We start from the raw sequence: 19961 nt of genomic DNA on the forward strand, positions 1-19961 counted from the left end.
GGTTCACGGGTTGTAGTCTTTGTTTTGTTTTGGCTTGGAGACAAGATCCATGGTGAGAGTGCAGTTGCCTGATTCTGGCAACAACCTCCTTATGCAGCTGGGCCGTGACACTTCCGTGTGGCTGTGCTGATGGGCGCAGTCCCCACGCGATCGCGTTACCCTGGGAGAGGCAGAGGCCACCCAAGTGCTGGAGCTGCTCCCCAGGCCCTGGATGTCCCCAGCTGACATTATCTCGCCATTGCTGAAGATAAAACACTTTTTTTTTTTTTCTGCGAAACCTCTGTATGGGAGCGAAAAGGAGAGGAGTGCTTAGCGGATGGTTATGTAGATTCGAGCACAACATGTGTGTCAGGGGACAAGGTTTGTGTTTAGCACAGTTTTGTAAAGAAAACATGCAGCATTGGCACTGACACTGTTTCGCGTCCAGTTTTGGGAGCCTGAAGCAGGAAAGCTGCTGCTGTCGGAGGGAGGTTGCTCTTCGAGCCGGGGGAGAGCCCGGGGCCTCTGGCTGATCTGGGAAGCAAGTGTAGGATGGTACGGCAGAGCGAATGAGCGGGGGAGCATCCCCTGCGAGGCCGACATTCCTGTAGGCTTGCGGTATCGCTCAGGACGAGTCACAAGCACTATGTGTTGGGTTATTTTCTCTGAAATGAGGATAAAACCTTTCCATGTCACAGGACTGCTGAGGAGGAATCTCCGTCTCGGGCCCGCTGTGCTGCGTGCAGTTCGTATCGGGTGACACAGCCACAGGATGAATACCTCCCGCTGCGGGCAGCGAACCGGGGAGGTAGGAAAGCCCCTTTTTGCCTTGTCTGACAACATACCGGGGAGGGATCAGATCGCGGTGAAAACAGCGGTGAAGGGCCTGTTTGTTGTGCTTGGTTGCGAGGAGGAGGAGGAGCAGGAGGAGGAGGAGCGGGCGGAGGGAACAGGTTCGCCGGAACTCGGCCGCGGGGAGCCGGCGCTGCGCTCGGGCAGCCGCTGCGGGTCGCGGAGCTTCCCCTGCCCGAGGCACCGGCAGGGCAGGGCCGGGCCCCCGCACGGCCTGGAAAGGGCTGCGCCGCTGCTGCTGCTGCTGCTGCTGCTGCTGCTGCTGCTGCGCCCCGCGGAGCCTCCGCGCCGGCGACATGGGGCCGCGCTGCCTCCGCGCCGCGCTGCTGCCGCTGCTGCTGCTGCTGGAGCTGCCCGGGGCGCGGGGTGAGCGGGGCCGAGGCCGGGGAAGGGGATGGGGATGGACTGGAGGGGCTGGGGCCAGGAGCAGGGGAGGGAGCTGGGAATGGCAGGGGCTGGGGCTGGGCCTGGGGCCAGGCGATGGGGCTGGTAGAGCCAGGGGAGGGAGGGGAGCGGAGCTGGGGCTGGGACAGGCGACCCTCGGGCGCAGGACGAGGCTGAGTGGGGAAGGGCAGACACGAGCCTCCCCTCTTGGCTCCCCAACGTCTCCAGGTGACTGCGGGCCGCCGCCGAGGTTCGCCTTCGCGGAGCCCCCCTTGCCTCTGAACGACTCCTACCCCTCCGGGACCTCGCTGAGGTACAGGTGTCGCACGGGGTACACGGTGGCCAGCGGCAAGTCCCCCTACGTCACCTGCCTCCCGAACTCCACCTGGTCGGCGGAGAGCGACTTCTGCATCGGTGGGTTCCCGCGCTGGGCTCGCCGCTCTCCGTGGCGTGGGGTGGGGAAACGCTCCCCGGGCTGCTCTTTTTGCAAACACTTACCTGCGCGTCTGTGCATGGCCATGTTTCCTGCTGGGAAAGCGTTATCCCTGGGAGGCAATCTCTGTTCCCTTGAACTGCCGGTGGACTTTACCATCCGGCGGCACCACGTAGGCGCCGTGCTGCAGGAAGCACAGCCGGGTAATTGGGGAGAAGCAAGGTCAGGGTTGGAAACAGCCGCGGGGCTCCGTCCTGTCCGTGGTCCCCCGTGGCGGTCGGTGCGCGTCTGTCCCTCCTTCTGCGGCAGACAAGAGCCTCTGGGCCGAGGTCTCTGGGTCTCCTTTGCAGTTCCTGTCTCAGTAAGCGTGTAAATCTCTGTAAATCTTTGCTTCTGTATTGTCCTTAGCTGTATTTAACTTTCTGTTTCCCCACACTTAATGTGGATCTTAATCTTTTCCAAAAGCACTGGTACTTGCTAGCGAGGAAAGGCAGGTGCCTGAGAAATGGTGATTTGGTCTGTAACAACACTCAGCAGCAGTGTTACCTGCGCTTCACCATAACGGCATGAAATAGAGCTAATGCTGGTCATTTGTCCTCGCAGGAAAGCTGTGCAGTCCACCAGATATACCAAATGGCAAATTTGATTATGTAACTGATCTCCGATTTGGAGCGGTAATAAACTTCGCCTGTAACGAAGGGTAAGTGTCTGCCTGGGTTCCTGGGCTAGTCCATAGAGCTCCGGCCGCGAGGCAGCACCTGCAGGAGCTGGAGACTCGGAGGCTTTTCAGTGTCTTGGAGCTGCTTCCTTGGAAAGCACAAGCATGAGAGAAGGTGTTCAGAGCGGGGCACTGCGGAGATGAGGCTCTGTCCTGTCGCTGCTCCCAGGACAGGTTATCTTCTGAGGTCAAGAGCCTGTTCTTTGCAAGCCGTCGTCAGCTCCTTCACAAAGATTTTCTCTATTCCCGTTGGTCCTGTTGAGTAACTCAGCATTTAAGCTGGCTCCTGCAAGACGCTGAATGCATTTTCTACCCGAGAAGCAGCGGGTGTCCGGCGGGTGCGTCTGCTGTTGTGCCATGGACTTGGCTGCCTGCACCTTAGCTAAGAGGTGTTGGGAGAAGGGGGCTTTGGTGTCCCGGGAATGTGGGAGGAGAGGGAAAGAGAGCAGCTGAAGGTGAGTCAGTGACAGCCAGCTCCGTTCAGAAAATGAACTTCTGTGTGGGTCTATCGCTGCGCTGTGCAGCACAGGAGCCCTGAAGGGCTTGAGTGCCCAGCTTCTGGTTGGTAGGCTGTCTTGTCTGCAGAAAATGTGCAGCAAGATACAAATTTGCACGCTGCAGACTTAAACCCTTTGCAGGTGTGATGCCATCAGTGGGATACAGTTTTAGAAATACCCCTTTGTTGAAATCTCTGCAAAAATCTCTCCCTTTAAGGAATGCAAGCCTTTTTCAGGGAAGGGAGCTAAGTTCCCCCGTCTAAAGAAGCAGCGCTGCTCCGTCTCAGGGCTGTACAGGCTCAGGGTGAGGATGCTGTCTTCCTAAAGCTTCTCTGACCCTGTACCTACCCACTACCAGTATTAAGCATCTCGTCACTACATCGTCATGCATTTCTCTGGGTCCTGAGCAAACTGTATTTTACAGGAGGGCTGTTTTTCCCCAGAGGTTCAGCTCCTCTAGAGAACGCCATTAGAAACAACAATTTTTTTTGAATTTCCCACGTTTTTTCACTCTTTTCTTTTTCAAAGAGATTCAACCTTTTCTTTCCTTAGGTACCGACTCATTGGGGATTCATCTGCAGAATGTGTACTTCAAGGCAGCGACGTCACTTGGAGTCAGGTTCCGTACTGTGAAAGTAAGAGGCTCTTAAATGCGTTGTGTACATCTTTTCCTTGAGGCTTTTTAGCAGGCAGATTTTGGTTCCGTATTTGATGGAAATGTTCCTACAGTTTTCTGCTGCTTTTCCTTGCAGTTATTCCCTGTATGCCACCTCCTAGGATTGAAAATGGAGAGCTCAATGCTGAGAGCAGAGACTTTACGTTTGGCTCAACTGTTACTTACAGCTGTCACGTTGGCTTTTCTCTCATCGGAGAGTCCTCGATTCACTGTACATCAGATGATAACTTGAATGGAAAATGGAGTGGTCCAGCGCCTGAATGCAAAGGTAAATGTTTTCTTTCTCTCCATTTTCTTTTCATTTCATTTCTTGTCTCCTCCATGTGGAACTGTACTTTGCAGATGAGTTGACAAACAGGAGAAGGTTGTTTTGAGTTTTAAATGATTCCCAAAAGCTTACTGCAGTGATGTCCCAAGTTGTGGTCAGAGGCAGGGCTTGGTTTAACAGAATCTTCAGCCCATGGATAGCCACTACTATAATCTACATTGATCTAGAATAGACAGCATTGCATTGCAGAACAGAGCTGAGCAAGCAGGTAACCACAGGCTGGCTGGGGACCACAGCTGGTGCGAAATAGCTGAGTGGCTACACCTGTAGCTGCCCACTTCCCATAGCAGCAACCACACTTATTTTCCCTTTGGTATTCTAGGAAGCGTAAATGAAAATGATTTTGTTGTTCAGGAGGTTTCAGTTCTCAAAAGCTCTCAAAAAGCAGCTCTCTCCCTGCCTATGCCCTGGGCTTCCTACGACCAAAGCTCTGATCTGTGCCATTTCTTGGTGATGCGCTTGGTTCTGCACTGCATGAAGGACCTGCCTCTCGTAGAGGCAGTTCTGATAATGACTGTTTCTCACATAATGCCTCTGGGGACACTGCTGGGCCTTGCCTTCCCCTAACAAATACTCTTACTGGTTTACATTTGCTTGCAGTGGTCAGCTGTCAAAATCCACAAGTGGAAAATGGGGAGAAGGTGTCTGGTTTCGGCACTGAGTACACATATAAAGAAACAGTCACTTTTCAGTGTAAAGCTGGTCACGCTTTGATCGGTAGCAGTATCGTTACTTGTGAAGCTAACAGTACGTGGACGCCACCTCTGCCAACTTGTGACCCACGTAAGTATTAGCATATAAGCTTGTTCAGTAGATCAGCTTCCAAACCTCGTGCAGTTGTAGCCATGTGCTGGGAGCCCCTGGGGAGTATTCTAGGTTGAGTCCTTGTGGTCACAGCCCAGGCCACTGATATATTTAGACCTGAAGCTATTTGTGAACTGCAAATGGTCCAAAAGTGTATTGAGAGGAGAGGTGAAACTGCTTGCTATACCTGATGCTCTTGCTTCACCAGTTTTCAGACCTGGTTGGGATGCTAGGCTCAGCTGAATCCAGGCCCTTCAGACTGGGCTGGTGTTAAGCAAAGTAGCATCTCAGAAGCAGAGATGCTGCTCAATCTGCATCTTTTCTCCAGTTAAGCAAACTGTGATACGTGCTGCTGTTTGCTACACGGGCTAAATGCAAACTGGATCCAGGACACTGACAACCAAAATGGTTAAAATGATGTGTGCTCCTACACAGTCAGCTTACTGTTGTTGTTGGAGACCCTTTGGACACTCTTCTGCAGCTACCTTTGCCTTTGTCTCCAATTGCTAGGTTACTGTGGTCCTCCTCCAAACTTCGCTTTTGCTGAATTAACAGGCGCTGTGAGCAGCCAGTCTCTTGCTGGAACTGAGCTGACTTACAAGTGTAAAGCAGGTTATACTGCAGCAAGCGGAAAGTCTTCTGTTGTTACTTGTCTGATGAGTACAACTTGGTTTGCAGACTCCGAGTTCTGTATACGTATCTCTGTTCCTCTCCTGTTTTGACTGACTATACTAGTGACGTTTACACGCTCGAGAAGTTACTTATTCTGAAATTTTGTTCACGCCCATCTCTGTGCAGACACACCTGGAAGTTTCTTGCTGAACTCTTTAAAATATATGGAGGTAAATCTAGCATTTTGGTCTACTCTGATAAACTTAGAACAAGGTCTGCTTGCCTTTAAGTGCACATTTATCACATGTGTATAGCTCAAGTACTTTTGTTTTCTGAACAAACTAAAGAACAGCTTAGTTCTGCCTGCAAGTCCCCATAATTCAGATGAATCCCTCATGTGTGCATACTAAGTGATCTCTGGAGAAGCAACTGCGATTGAGTGTAATTGTGGGTCAGTACTTGCTAGCGAGGAAAGGCAGGTGCCTGAGAAATGGCGATTTGGTCTGTAACAACACTCAGCAGCAGTGTTACCTGCGCTTCACCATAACGGCATGAAATAGAGCTAATGCTGGTCATTTGTCCTCGCAGGAAAGCTGTGCAGTCCACCAGATATACCAAATGGCAAATTTGATTATGTAACTGATCTCCGATTTGGAGCGGTAATAAACTTCGCCTGTAACGAAGGGTAAGTGTCTGCCTGGGTTCCTGGGCTAGTCCATAGAGCTCCGGCCGCGAGGCAGCACCTGCAGGAGCTGGAGACTCGGAGGCTTTTCAGTGTCTTGGAGCTGCTTCCTTGGAAAGCACAAGCATGAGAGAAGGTGTTCAGAGCGGGGCACTGCGGAGATGAGGCTCTGTCCTGTCGCTGCTCCCAGGACAGGTTATCTTCTGAGGTCAAGAGCCTGTTCTTTGCAAGCCGTCGTCAGCTCCTTCACAAAGATTTTCTCTATTCCCGTTGGTCCTGTTGAGTAACTCAGCATTTAAGCTGGCTCCTGCAAGACGCTGAATGCATTTTCTACCCGAGAAGCAGCGGGTGTCCGGCGGGTGCGTCTGCTGTTGTGCCATGGACTTGGCTGCCTGCACCTTAGCTAAGAGGTGTTGGGAGAAGGGGGCTTTGGTGTCCCGGGAATGTGGGAGGAGAGGGAAAGAGAGCAGCTGAAGGTGAGTCAGTGACAGCCAGCTCCGTTCAGAAAATGAACTTCTGTGTGGGTCTATCGCTGCGCTGTGCAGCACAGGAGCCCTGAAGGGCTTGAGTGCCCAGCTTCTGGTTGGTAGGCTGTCTTGTCTGCAGAAAATGTGCAGCAAGATACAAATTTGCACGCTGCAGACTTAAACCCTTTGCAGGTGTGATGCCATCAGTGGGATACAGTTTTAGAAATACCCCTTTGTTGAAATCTCTGCAAAAATCTCTCCCTTTAAGGAATGCAAGCCTTTTTCAGGGAAGGGAGCTAAGTTCCCCCGTCTAAAGAAGCAGCGCTGCTCCGTCTCAGGGCTGTACAGGCTCAGGGTGAGGATGCTGTCTTCCTAAAGCTTCTCTGACCCTGTACCTACCCACTACCAGTATTAAGCATCTCGTCACTACATCGTCATGCATTTCTCTGGGTCCTGAGCAAACTGTATTTTACAGGAGGGCTGTTTTTCCCCAGAGGTTCAGCTCCTCTAGAGAACGCCATTAGAAACAACAATTTTTTTTGAATTTCCCACGTTTTTTCACTCTTTTCTTTTTCAAAGAGATTCAACCTTTTCTTTCCTTAGGTACCGACTCATTGGGGATTCATCTGCAGAATGTATACTTCAAGGCAGCGACGTCACTTGGAGTCAGGTTCCGTACTGTGAAAGTAAGAGGCTCTTAAATGCGTTGTGTACATCTTTTCCTTGAGGCTTTTTAGCAGGCAGATTTTGGTTCCGTATTTGATGGAAATGTTCCTACAGTTTTCTGCTGCTTTTCCTTGCAGTTATTCCCTGTATGCCACCTCCTGGGATTGAAAATGGAGAGCTCAATGCTGAGAGCAGAGACTTTACGTTTGGCTCAACTGTTACTTACAGCTGTCACGTTGGCTTTTCTCTCATCGGAGAGTCCTCGATTCACTGTACATCAGATGATAACTTGAATGGAAAATGGAGTGGTCCAGCGCCTGAATGCAAAGGTAAATGTTTTCTTTCTCTCCATTTTCTTTTCATTTCATTTCTTGTCTCCTCCATGTGGAACTGTACTTTGCAGATGAGTTGACAAACAGGAGAAGGTTGTTTTGAGTTTTAAATGATTCCCAAAAGCTTACTGCAGTGATGTCCCAAGTTGTGGTCAGAGGCAGGGCTTGGTTTAACAGAATCTTCAGCCCATGGATAGCCCTTGATCCAAATGACATTAACCTGTGATGAGACTGTCTCCTGACTTCTCGCCCAAACACGCCCTTTGGAAATGGGGATGGAAATGCCAGGGGGAATCTGTGGATGTTGGCAGCAGCTCCTGCAGTCAGATCCACAAGAAAAGCAATTCCTGAGGCTGGAGGCTGGTATCGGCCAGCGCGGCCCTGCGGCAGGCTGCCTGACTCCGCGCACTGTGGCCGCTGGGCTGCTGTGGAGGCTGGATCACTCGTGTTGTAGTAATTATTTTAGCCTTGTTCTCAGCAAAGGCAAGAAACACCATCAAAGATAGCCGAGGGTGCCTGACTGCTCAGGCAGAGCATGTTTATTGTGTCAAGGAGGCCTCTTCTCTAGGGCAATGGGTGCTGCTTTGCTGTTGTTCTTTTACTCATTTTAAAAACCGGAAAACATTCAGAATTTGAAGGAGCATTCAAGACTCTTAATTTGAAATGGTTGCTTTAGGACTCATTCCCTGTTTTTCCTTTGGCTTTGATTAATTCCTTTTTAGCAGGCAGATTTTGGTTCTGTATTTGATGGAAATGTTTTTACATTTTTCTGCTGCTTTTCCTTGCAGTTATTGGATGTACGTCTCCTCCTGCAATCGCAAATGGAGAGTTCAGTGCTGGGAGCAGAGTCTTTACCCTTGGCTCAACTGTTACTTACAGCTGTCACCGTGGCTTTTCTCTTATCGGAGAGTCCACAATTCACTGTATATCAGATGATAACTTGAATGGAAAATGGAGTGGTACAGCCCCTGAATGCAAAGGTAAATGTTTTCCTTCTCTCTGTTTTCTTTTGATTTCATTTCTCTTGCCTCCTCCATGTGGAACTGTACTTTGCAGATGTGCTGCAAAGTTTGTTCTGCTGCAATAGAACGAACTTAGATGGTAATCACTGTTGTGAGAGATAAACATCGAACCAATGACATGCAATATTGCCACAATGCGACTGATTTACTAATATTAGCTAGTATTGAGTAACACATATCACATTAGTACAGTTCTTACATAACAGAGATCTGCAAAAACTTTGTGCTGTTCTTGGTAATGAAGACAAAATCGTTCTTACCAAGACACCTCGTACAAGCCTACACCTGAATGCAAGTTGACTATCTCCTCTCTCTCCCTCGCTCTTAGAAAACCTGTGTTTTTGCTTCCTCTGTGAATCCTCAAATCAGGTAGTTCAGTTAAGGAATAAGCCTTCAAAACTTTGTGAAACAGCTTGCATTGAAATCTGGTGCCAAAAGCACATGACTAGGTTGCTGCAAAGACTTGCAGGCTAGTGGAAATGTATTCATCCATTAAACATCTGGAGCCTTGGGTTGCACAGGGGTCCCATTCTCTGTGTTGTTTCAGTTGTCACTTTAACGTGCGTTGGCTTTGATTTGAGGCACTGAATGTTGCATAGTTTGATGAACTCCTGTGCTTAATGGGTGTTCAGTTTCTCATTTTTGCTCCCTTCTTTTCCAGGTGCAGCTAACAAGATCATTGCTGGTAAGTAACAAAAATTCCTGAATCTTGCGCATGTGTAAGCACTGGTCTCTTGTGCTGTCCAGTGCTAGTACTAAGTGTGTATCTTAATGACTGCAAGTGCTGGCCACAGCAGTGTGAGTGGCTGTTCTCCCAGCTGCCTGGGCTCCTCTCTTGCTAGCAACAGTCCCTGTAGCCGAAGCAACAGAAAGTTTCGGCTGCTGTGCTGTGAGCATTAACATGTTAATAGCATCACGTTATTCTCTGAAGTCACTCTCAACCACGCTGTCTGCCCCGTCTTTAAGTTATTGTCTCTTAAGCAATTGTATGCATTCTGCTTAAACCTGGAACAGGCTTATGAGCTTTCCACACTTGTCATATTTATATTTTTATTGCTTTATGATCATCCTTTGAAAAGAGGAAAAAATGCTAAAGATACCATATGTCTGGGAGTGGGGAGGCAAGAAGTAAGCAAATGTTTTTGGATTGAAGGCTGAAGTTTCTTATTTGTCTCTTGTAGGAATCCTGCCCCTCCTCCTGGCAATCCTGGCTTTTCACTTCTAGGTTCAAGAAGAGGCAACTGGAAGAGCTGGAGTGACCCCTCAGAAAGCACTGAACTGTAGACGTGTTGGACTTGGTCACACTGAACTCAGGGTTCTGGATTTCACTCTTGTGAGATTGGACTAGTAGTAATCTGCAAACCTTAGATGACAAAGATGGCATTGATCCTCTATCATGCTCCCTTCTGCTGCCTGGGAATTGCTTACGCTTTTCGTGGCAGGTAGAATAGCTGCATGTTGTGTTGAACATACAGCAGCTTGCGTGTGTGGCCTGTGCAGGACGGTTCCTGGCCATCCAGGTGAAACTACCGTTCAGAAATCAAGTGCAGTTATCCCCCTGTTAAGTTGTACTGATACCAAAGACCTTCGTCCTGCAATATTTTAGACTCATGAAAACAGGGCACTTCAGGTACCTCCATGTTCTGCTTTTCAGCTCCACTAAGGCAGTGTTGTGTCTGATGCTAATTGGGATTTGCAAGTGTCGTATGTGTCCGGAGGTGAAAAGTGATGTTGCTGCTAAGAGGGTTAACAGACTGTCTTCCTGTGAGTGATATACACGTGAGACAATAAAGATTGATGTCTTGTGCTACCTATTCATATTATCTGTAGGTACTGAGAGACCTGAGGATGTTCACATAAAAGCGTTAGCGTTTGCTCTAGTTTTTGCTTCAAGGCAAATCTGAGCTGTTGTGCAAATAGCAATCCGTATAAATTGGTACTTTCACTGGAGAAAAATATTTAAATGCCTTACTTCAAAGAACTACTATTCTGACTCTTCCTGTACGTACTAAAAGTAGTCTTGTGGTCTCTGCAGTGGCAGTGTCTTTATCTTATCAAAGCTTTTTTCTTCCTGCCTTGCGGAAACACCCCGTGACTCAACGCTTCTTTGGAAGTGCTGAAGTGCGTTGCTTGGCTGAGAGCTCTGGGGGGAAAGTTGAACAGGACGGGCGTTTCACTGCGTCAGTGGAGCCTGACCACAGGCAGGTGGTGTTCGGTCTGCAGAATCATCATGGCAACCGAATGCAGAGCCCGCAGGTGGCTTTGCAGATGCCACCAAACACCAGAAAGTTGCTTCATTTGAAGTTTTCACTTTCTGCTGCCATGGTTTCTGACTGGTAAGAAACCAGTTTGTTAATTTGCACTTGAAAGGTGCTTGCTAGTTCCGGACAGAGTGCACAAGGGGCTCTTCAGCCCAACCGTGCCGGCCGGCCGGCAGTCACGCGGGGCTGCACATGGATGGAGGAGGAGCGTGGTCTCCCAGTGCGGAGAAGGCCTGGGACCAGCTCAGCTCCGGAGGCTCCTCTTGGCTGCTGTGGAGGTGAGGGAGCAGAAGCTCTTTTGGTGGCCAGCCACGCTGGTGGCTCAGGGAAGTCCCCCGGTCCGGTGCTGCGGGCAGTGGTGACGCGTGGGGAGATCTTGGTGCAGCTTGTTGAGCGAACGTAGGCGCTGCTGCGTAGAGAGCCAAACCTTCAGCGTAGTCATCTGTGGTAATCAGGACACGAAACCTGCATCTTCTGTGCATTTCGCTTTTGTCTTGCCGAAACTGGCCTAGTTGTGTGTTGCGTTGAGGACGGTTCGAGAAGGGCGTAGGATATAGATGAGTGAGAAAGCCTGCTAAAATAAGGTCTGCTGTCGCCTCCCTTCCTTCTTGATTCAGGCTTTGTAAGCACCACAGGGACGGCTCAAAAAATGAGACCTCACTCACTGCGTATAAACCAAAGATGGAGGCAGAAATTTCCTTGATTTGTTTGTCTGGTAGTTGGTCCTTGTTACAGCGACGCTGTCTTTCCTCATTTTAACAGAACCAATTTAAGTGATCAGAGGGTTAAATTATCAATCTGCTGGCTTTGCATAATGCATAACCAGGAAAGGGAAGTATCCGAAATGCACGTACCACCGACTTCTTTGTGTTTCTGCATTTCTACCACTGCTTTCCCGTTAACAGGAACATGCATCTAATTACAGGGAAAAGCACATTACAAATAAACTTCTCCCTTGCAACTGGGACGTTATTCAGATCGACCTGTCCTTGTGGCACAGCAAAATAACTGCTTTCGGAAGTAAGTCTTGCCGAATAAGAATCTGCAAATCGTTTTTTTAATAAGCCAGGTAAACAACTAGATGGACAAAACATAAATTTAAAGCCTAGTAGCTTAGTGCTGCGTTCGGTTTTGTTATCGTAACCCCAGCACAATTGTTGTCCTTCCTGCGTAATCCAGAGTGATTTTCCAGATGAGGTAGCTTCTGTTACTAGGGTTGAACTTGAAGTGATCCACCCTCGACGAACGGAGGGAGCCCTAAATGCTGTGACGGGGTTTACGGATGCGGCTGCTAGAATTTACTGTTGGAAGAGTGCGAATATACTGTGTTACCTGTGAATGCAATCGAGTTGTACAAAACTTTACCTTGTAATGCAAATGTAACAAATCAAATTAAATTATGAGGTTTAAACGCTTGTTTAAAGGCTTCGGAAGTTGTCCGTCAGTGAAGAGGATGTGAAAGCCCCAAGCCGCGCACCTCCGGCTTCGGGCCTGGCCCCCGCCTGCTCGGACGGCGGAAAGCCCGAGGTGCCCATTTGATTTCTCCCCTCCGGTGCCGCGGCATGACGGCACCGGGCTGGACGAGGCCTGGAGGAGCAACGGGTGGGAGAATCGGGGGGCGGCAGCCCTGGGCCTCGGCGGTGGGTTCGGGGGGCCGCGACTCCCGCTCGCCCTCGGCTCCGCGCGGTGGTGGTGGCCGCGGCCCCGGCTGCCACCGCGGGCGGTTTGGGGAAGCGCTGCCCGCTTCCCCGCTCTGCCCTTCCTCTACCGTCCCGGCCGGTTCCCGGGAAGCGCCGCCGTCGCCAGCTGGCGGTTTGGGGAAGACCCCCGGGGCCGCTTCCCCTCGGGGGAGGCCGCGCGCCCTCGCCTCACGGCCCCTTCCTTCCCCTCGCCTCATGGCCGCTTCCCCTCGCCTCATGGCCGCTTCCCCCCGCCTCACGGCGCCTTCCCCCCGGCTCGCCCCTCGCTGCCGGGCTCCGGCACGGCGGGAAGCCCCGCGTGGGGTGGCAGCTGCGGCTCCTTCCGCAGCTGGGGGGAAGCCGGGGGCCCATATCTGCCCGCCGCCCCCGGGGCGGCCGCAGTTGCCGTGACGGGGAGCGGGGGCCGCGCATGGCGCTCGCCGGCGCCCGCCGCCTCCTGGGCGCCGTCGCTCTGCTCCTGGCCGCCCGGGCCCACGCGCAAGGTAAGGGGACGGGGGGGGGGATGCCTTTGGGGGGCACGTGTGGGGCTGGGTCTGCCGTAAGGCACTTTAATGCCATTCACGAAGCATGCAAGCCGGCCGGCACGTTCCCGCTCCGCGCTGGTGCCCCAGGGGCTCCCCGGCTTTGAGCAGACACCTGCCACCTTCAAGACGCTCCCTCCATCTCCGTGGGATGGTTTTGTCTGCTCCTTCCTGGGTGAGGACAGATGCAGGCGCCTGCGAACTGCCCAGGCGGGGTCTGTGACATGCTTTGGCACCGGGCGGGGAGGATTTGTGCCTGTATCACCATTAAGAGACGGGGCTGAGCCTCCAGCCCCTCTCAGGTGGCTCATCGGCAGGCCGAGCGCCGAGATCACTGGCCGTGTGCAGGTGGAAAGGGGGGCTTATGTGAGAAAACATGAATTATCCCTAAGCTAACACTTTGTAAAAAGGTTAAGCAGTAGTTTCTTTTGCAATACTTACTTTTACGCGTGTTCGTCTGACACACCTCCGTCCTGTGCGTAGGAGCTGCGCCCTTTTCTCGGCAGGCTCTTGGCTCCGTGAGCTGGCACATTGCTCCGAGACGTCACTTCCATGATCCCACAGCCGTTGTCAGCATGGGGCGTGTGTTTGGCGTTTTCTGCATTCTTTCTGCATTCTTTCCACATTCTCCTATCTGGTGCAAATATTTGCCTAGCAAACAAAGCCGCTTCTCTGCTAGCTTTGACTCTGAAAGTCGCCCTGTCTGTCTCTGCCCCCCACCTTATTTCTGCAGAGATTCAGTGCAAACAGCCTCCAGATATTCCCCACGGGAGGCACACTGGCAGGTTCATGGACAAGTTCTCCTACGGATCGGTTGTAACGTACACGTGTGACCGAGGTTACGCCCGCACTGGCGAGGCCTCCATCCAGTGCGTGACGGCGGACGGGCTGACCGGCGTGTGGAGCAGGCCCCCGCCGCAGTGCGGACGCGGTGCGTACCTCGCCGCAGCGCCGTCCCCCCGCTCCGCTCCTTCCCGCCCACGCAAGCCCCTCCTCAGCCAAGCCCTCGGGAACGTAGCTAGCTTTTCCCACCAGCTGAATCCTCGCCAGCGTTTCCCTGGCCTGGAGCAGATGCATGCGCGTGGTGCTAGAGCAGGGGGACAAGGTGCACTGGCAGCAAGTGTCACCTGATGCGTTCAAGCACTCTTCTTCCCAGCCCATAGATTAGGAGTATGCAGCAAGGCCTGGAAGGGCTTCTGGTGACATCGGGTGATAATAAATCCAGTGACCCCGTTCTTCCAGCTGGGCTCACGCTACAGCCCGGCAAAGCCACCCTGGTGCAGGCTGCTGGCGTGGGACAAGCGTAGGACTCTGGCCGGTGGGACTCTTCCCCGTCGCTCGCAGGAATCTCACGCAGTTCAACAGTGACGTGGAAACCATTGACGTGGAAACCATCACAGGTACAAAAGGCTTGAGAGCTGTGTAGCTAAACACTGTTATTTCTCCCCCTTTTCCAGATACTAGGTGCCCATTCCCACACATCCAGAATGGGAGGAGACTACCCCCTACTCGCTACGTCTACAAGACTGGGGATACCGTAAGCTTTGAGTGCAACGCAGGCTACGCCCTTCAGGGCTCCCACACGGCCAAGTGCGGAGCTGATTTCAAGTGGAGTCCACCTCTGCCAGTTTGCAGAAAGGGCAAGTGTCCCAGCATGGGGTGTGAATGGTAACCAGCGTGGGGGAAAAGCTCCCTCTTGTGTCCTCTCAAATTCGGTGGGAAAGCAAAGCCTGGATGGATCTGTCCTTGCTTCTCTTCTCAAATCAAGGCACTTCCAGAGAGACATAATCTGCTCAAAAGAAAGGAGCTTACTGCTTGGATGGGAAATGAGGCTAAGTGTAGTCTGCTCTGTCCTGGGCTTTGAGAGGGATGTGAAGCTATTAACTTTCCGGCTGATCTCCTTGTGTGCTGCGGTCTTTGTGTTCCCTGCGATGCAGCAGCAGGCTGTCATTTCTCAAGCATGAGAATGATCCATAGGCCAGCCACAGAGAAGCGGCCATATCTGCTTCCCTGTGGGGCTTTCAGTGATTCTGCTTGCAGCCCAAAGCGGGACGCTTTTGTGTCTCTGCGTGCTTTCTGCTAGCAGTTTCCGTGATCTGAAATGGGAACAGGAAGCAATCGCAACTTCTCACTCCTCGTGCTGCTTTTCTGTGTTCACATGCATCTTCTGCCAAATCCCGTGACTTATCTGTAAGCTTTTATATCAGGAAATGTTCACCTTATGACCAATTCCCTCCAGCTACAATGTGATAAATACTCTCGGCACGGCTGAACTTTTTTGTTAACTAATACTTTGGTCCAGGACATAGAGCAAAGGTTGAGCAGAATTCAGGCTATTACCCTGGCAAACAGTTCTAAAAACATGCAAAATGGTAAACAGCTAACTCAGCAATGTGTGTTGCCTTCCTAGAGGTGAAGTGTCCTCAGCCACCAAACATCGCCAACGGGCAGCACAGCGGCCAGTCCTTGGACACTTTTCCCCGGGGACTGACCGTGTACTACAGCTGCAGGGATGGCTACACGCTGGTCGGGAACATGTCCATCAACTGCACGGACGCCGGGCTGTGGAGCCGGCCCCGGCCCCGCTGCGAAGGTGAGTTGATGCTCGCCTTTCCGGGCGTAGGGCCTGCAAAGAGGATCGACCCCGGGGTGCTGCGCCGGGGCACCGCTCTCCCGCCGCCAGCACCGGCGTGTGCTTGTGGAGGCCCCAGGGCCTTCGGGCAAGGGCAGCCTCTTGCATCCCACGGGTCCCCCTCCCTCGCGCTGCATCCTGCCAGCCCCCTCCGCCTCGGCCGCGCGGAGCGGGGCTACGGTGTCTGGGCTCGTTGGCAGCGATTTGCAGCTGGGTGTCGGCAGAGCACAGAAATGGGAGCGATGAGAAGGGATGTGGCAGGGTGCTGCTCTCCTACCCACGCGCTGGCGTTTAAAGGATGCCATCCATGTTCCCCCCAGCAATCGGCTGCAAGAGACCCGTGGTTCTGAATGGGAAAATTCACGGCTCGCAGAGCACCTACAAAGCTGGAGAGACTTTTCGTTTTGACTGTGAAGCCGGTTATGCCTCAGAGGACACCTACGAGGCGCAGTGCCGACCGGGGGGCATGTGGGACCCCCCGGTGCTCAGCTGCACAAAGAGTGAGTGCTGCCGGCTCCTCGCTGGTGCCCCGGGGTGCAGGGCTGGGGAGCGGGGCAGACCCGAGGTGTCTCCGTGAGCCCTCAGGCCATTGCAGGGCCCCTCCTGGGTAGCTCTGCCCCGACCTGCTCCCTGGCCGGGTGCTCCTGGCCGTGCTCCACCACCTCAGCCTATGCGCTGAGCCCATTCCCCCTTTCCGGTTATTTTGCTTCGTTAGCGACACTGTCTCTCTCTTTTACAGTCCGACCATGCCCCATGCCTCCACGGATCGACAACGGAAATCACGATGGCCAGGGCTCAACATTTTTTACCATGGGAACGTCGGTGACGTACACCTGCGATCCCGGCTACTACCTTGTTGGAAACGCAGTTGCTCTTTGCAGAGCCTCGGGGAACTGGAGCCTTCCCACGCCTCGCTGTGAAGGTGCGTCTGTGATCTCCGACCTCGCTCCAGAAGCCAGCAGCTGCTGGCACAGGAGATAGCGTAGGAGAAAAGCTGACCATTGCAATTAAGTCCTTTGGTGTGGGAGTCAAGTCCCATTTAAATAATTATGCAGTTTTATAAAACAAAAAGGATGAGCTTACAATTGTGAACACAGAGCTAGGTAATTTTATATACGTGGTTTATCAGTGCAATACTTTTAGTGTTAGAAGCCATGTGCCAGGGACCCAAGAGCTCTTCCAGCAGCTTACATTCTCATGTCTCCAAGCTCAGTGACATGTAGATCTCCAGCCTGGGCGCTTGCTGCCCTCCCACCTGCCCTGCCTGCCCCTGGCCAGTGCAGCGTGCGGGCTGCCCCATGCTGTGGTGCAGTTCAACAATTCAAATTACTGAACGAGAATGCCTGGTAGTGGGTGCCAAAAGCCCGAGCATTGGTTGATTTGAGGTTAAATGCAAAGGAGTCTCCAAAATGAGCTCCCTCCTCAAGGTGCTGCAGCACCAGCTTGGCTGTAGTGTGCCTGCGGAGCAACCCAGCCGGAGATGCATTGCTGTAATGCAGCCACTGCTGTGCTCCAAGACGCAGCCTTGGGAACAGCAACTGCTGGATTTTTATGAATTGATGCAACATTCTCTCTCCAGAAAAGTCAGAGGAATCACAGGACAGCATGAGACTGGCTGTCGAGCCATAGACACAAGCAGCACCTTGGATACAAATGTCCCTGCACCCCCCTTCCAGCTTCCCAGCTGTTTTTGTTGCTTATGTGGCTTTGAGTTGTGTTTCTGTCTCTCAGACCTCACCTCTTCCAGGTGCTCTCCTAACCCTTTCCTCTCCCTTTCCAGAGGTGAAGTGTCCTCAGCCACCAAACATCGCCAACGGGCAGCACAGCGGCCAGTCCTCGGACACTTTTCCCCGGGGACTGACCGTGTACTACAGCTGCAGGGATGGCTACACGCTGGTCGGGAACATGTCCATCAACTGCACGGACGCCGGGCTGTGGAGCCGGCCCCGGCCCCGCTGCGAAGGTGGGTTGATGCTCGCCTTTCCGGGCGTAGGGCCTGCAAAGAGGATCGACCCCGGGGTGCTGCGCCGGGGCACCGCTCTCCCGCTGCCAGCACCGGCGTGTGCTTGTGGAGGCCCCAGGGCCTTCGGGCAAGGGCAGCCTCTTGCATCCCACGGGTCCCCCTCCCTCGCGCTGCATCCTGCCAGCCCCCTCCGCCTCGGCCGCGCGGAGCGGGGCTACGGTATCTGGGCTCGTTGGCAGCGATTTGCAGCTGGGTGTCGGCAGAGCACAGAAATGGGAGCGATGAGAAGGGATGTGGCAGGGTGCTGCTCTCCTACCCACGCGCTGGCGTTTAAAGGATGCCATCCGTGTTCCCCCCAGCAATCGGCTGCGAGAGACCTGAGGTTCAGAACGGGAAAATTCACGGCTCGCAGAGCACCTACAAAGCCGGAGGGACTCTTCATTTTGACTGTGAAGCCGGTTATGCCTCAGAGGACACCTACGAGGCGCAGTGCCGACCGGGGGGCATGTGGGACCCCCCGGTGCTCAGCTGCACAAAGAGTGAGTGCTGCCGGCTCCTCGCTGGTGCCCCGGGGCGCAGGGCTGGGGAGCGGGGCAGACCCGAGGTGTCCCCGTGAGCCCTCAGGCCATTGCAGGGCCCCTCCTGGGTAGCTCTGCCCCGACCTGCTCCCTGGCCGGGTGCTCCTGGCCGTGCTCCACCACCTCAGCCTATGCGCTGAGCCCATTCCCCCTTTCCGGTTATTTTGCTTCATTAGAGACACTGTCTCTCTCTTTTACAGTCCGACCATGCCCCATGCCTCCACGGATCGACAACGGAAATCACGATGGCCGGGGCGCAGCATTTTTTACCATGGGAACGTCGGTGACGTACACCTGCGATCCCGGCTACTACCTTGTTGGAAACGCAGTTGCTCTTTGCAGAGCCTCGGGGAACTGGAGCCTTCCCATGCCTCGCTGTGAAGGTGCGTCTGTGATCTCCGACCTCGCTCCAGAAGCCAGCAGCTGCTGGCACAGGAGATAGCGTAGGAGAAAAGCTGACCATTGCAATTGAATCCACAGAGCTGGTTAATCCCATTTAAAGTTTGGCTTAGTACAAATTATTTTCAAGCTGTTCTACTGTGAAGGGGGGACTAGGGAAGTTGATAGAAATGTCATGTATAATTTGTTGCTTGCAGTAATGACAGCCTCTGGTAGTTTTTTTTTTTAACTGCTTTTGCACATCTCTTCTGCACATCTTCATTTTCAGTGACTGTCTGCGTAAATCCACATATAGAGAATGGAAGGCAAGTTGATGGTCATGGACTTATCTATGGACCTGGACAAACAGTTACATTTCAGTGTCATAACGGTTACAGCCTGCAAGGCAGTGCTAAAATCTACTGCCAGAAGGATGGCAGCTGGGATCCTCCGGTTCCAGTCTGTAGTATGGATAAACCTTCACCAAGCCTCCTGTCTAGGCATACACTTCGAGGTAAATCATAACACTTGGGGTGCGTGCTGTACTATTTTATGTTCCCTACCCTGACTGTTAAAAAAAAATTGGTTAAATCTGATATTTTTACCTGTTGAGCAAGTGGAAGATGCAAGTCTATCCTGAGAACAGGCTGCCAGCAGGAACAGGACTAGATCCTGCGGGAAAAGATGTTTCATCTGTTTAATCTGTTTAATGTTTCATCTGTATTAATCAAAGTAAATGCTTTTGCAAGGTAGAGCAGACACCTTTCTGTATAACAGTGTTTCTTTCTGCATCTGTATCTGGCATGCTTGTCCTGCCAAAGCAATTAGAAAAGTGCTAATTCTCCTGTATGTTTCCTTTCTTGATAGGTGGTTGTGGTGCTCCTACAAGGTTACTCTTTGCTGAGCTAAGTGAGGAGTATAAAAATGAGATTGACTTTCCTGTTGGGAAGACTGTGACATACACTTGCCGACCAGGATATGCTAAACACCCAGGAATGTCACCTACTATTACATGCCTTGACAGTGGAGTGTGGTCAGAAGCACTAGAGTTCTGTAAAAGTGAATAGCTCCATTGATTTGGTGTCCGTTGTTCAAGCAGGAATAGGTGATGTCTGTCCATGCTGCAAAAACCTTAGCATTATTTTGTTCAAACAGTATGTGACTAGTAAAGCCATGTAACTTTATGGTATTCAAAACCCATTTTGGGGGTAATTGGAAATGTGGACAGATTATTGGAGTAACAGTTGCATTTGTTGTGCCATGGTATAGGTAGAAGCCTAAAATTACTTTTGTTCTCCTACAGGGAAACAGTGTGGTCATCCCGGTGAACCTGAGAATGGCAAGATTAGTTCCATAACAGATCTCTTATTTGGGTCAACAGTGATCTACAGCTGTGAGGAAGGGTAAGTCCTAGGTTGCAGGCCTATTTTTTGCTGCTAGTTAAAACTGCAAAGAAAGATACATTTGGTAAGTCTC

At 52.1% G+C, this 19961-nt stretch overlaps 2 protein-coding genes and 1 long non-coding RNA gene across 4 annotated transcripts in view; 2 read left to right on the forward strand and 1 right to left on the reverse strand.

Moving 5' to 3' along the window:
* The first annotated feature begins 362 nt into the window (after positions 1 to 362).
* Positions 363 to 10262, forward strand: LOC112981747 (complement receptor type 1-like). Its single transcript, XM_064498003.1, has 12 exons — positions 363 to 1197; positions 1444 to 1629; positions 2252 to 2348; positions 3416 to 3498; positions 3616 to 3807; positions 4468 to 4650; positions 5872 to 5968; positions 7036 to 7118; positions 7236 to 7427; positions 8219 to 8410; positions 9114 to 9137; positions 9634 to 10262. Exons 1-12 carry the CDS (start codon positions 1128 to 1130, stop codon positions 9675 to 9677), a joined length of 1443 nt encoding a protein of 480 aa, XP_064354073.1. The 5' UTR covers positions 363 to 1127; the 3' UTR covers positions 9678 to 10262.
* LOC135323715 (uncharacterized) lies at positions 5662 to 13505 on the reverse strand. Its single transcript, XR_010385221.1, has 2 exons — positions 13376 to 13505; positions 5662 to 12045 (listed from the first exon to the last, which is right to left on the reverse strand). It is a non-coding gene; the product is annotated as an uncharacterized LOC135323715 (long non-coding RNA).
* Positions 13506 to 13723: 218 nt separating this feature from the next.
* CR1 (complement C3b/C4b receptor 1 (Knops blood group)) overlaps positions 13724 to 19961 on the forward strand; it is a 28286-nt gene continuing 22048 nt past the window's right edge. The window contains exons 1-11 of one of the 2 annotated variants that reach the window (XM_064497995.1): positions 13724 to 13865; positions 14392 to 14574; positions 15345 to 15527; positions 15887 to 16066; positions 16306 to 16488; positions 17347 to 17529; positions 17889 to 18068; positions 18308 to 18490; positions 18775 to 18999; positions 19353 to 19544; positions 19789 to 19888. In XM_064497995.1, coding sequence (XP_064354065.1) covers positions 13724 to 13865; positions 14392 to 14574; positions 15345 to 15527; positions 15887 to 16066; positions 16306 to 16488; positions 17347 to 17529; positions 17889 to 18068; positions 18308 to 18490; positions 18775 to 18999; positions 19353 to 19544; positions 19789 to 19888 — 1934 coding nt within the window. The remainder of the gene's footprint in view (positions 13866 to 14391; positions 14575 to 15344; positions 15528 to 15886; positions 16067 to 16305; positions 16489 to 17346; positions 17530 to 17888; positions 18069 to 18307; positions 18491 to 18774; positions 19000 to 19352; positions 19545 to 19788; positions 19889 to 19961) is intronic. The other variant, XM_064497996.1, reaches the window with a different exon arrangement.

Source organism: Dromaius novaehollandiae, chromosome 27 (genome assembly GCF_036370855.1).
Source record: "Dromaius novaehollandiae isolate bDroNov1 chromosome 27, bDroNov1.hap1, whole genome shotgun sequence".
In the NCBI taxonomy this organism is placed as follows: domain Eukaryota; kingdom Metazoa; phylum Chordata; class Aves; order Casuariiformes; family Dromaiidae; genus Dromaius; species Dromaius novaehollandiae.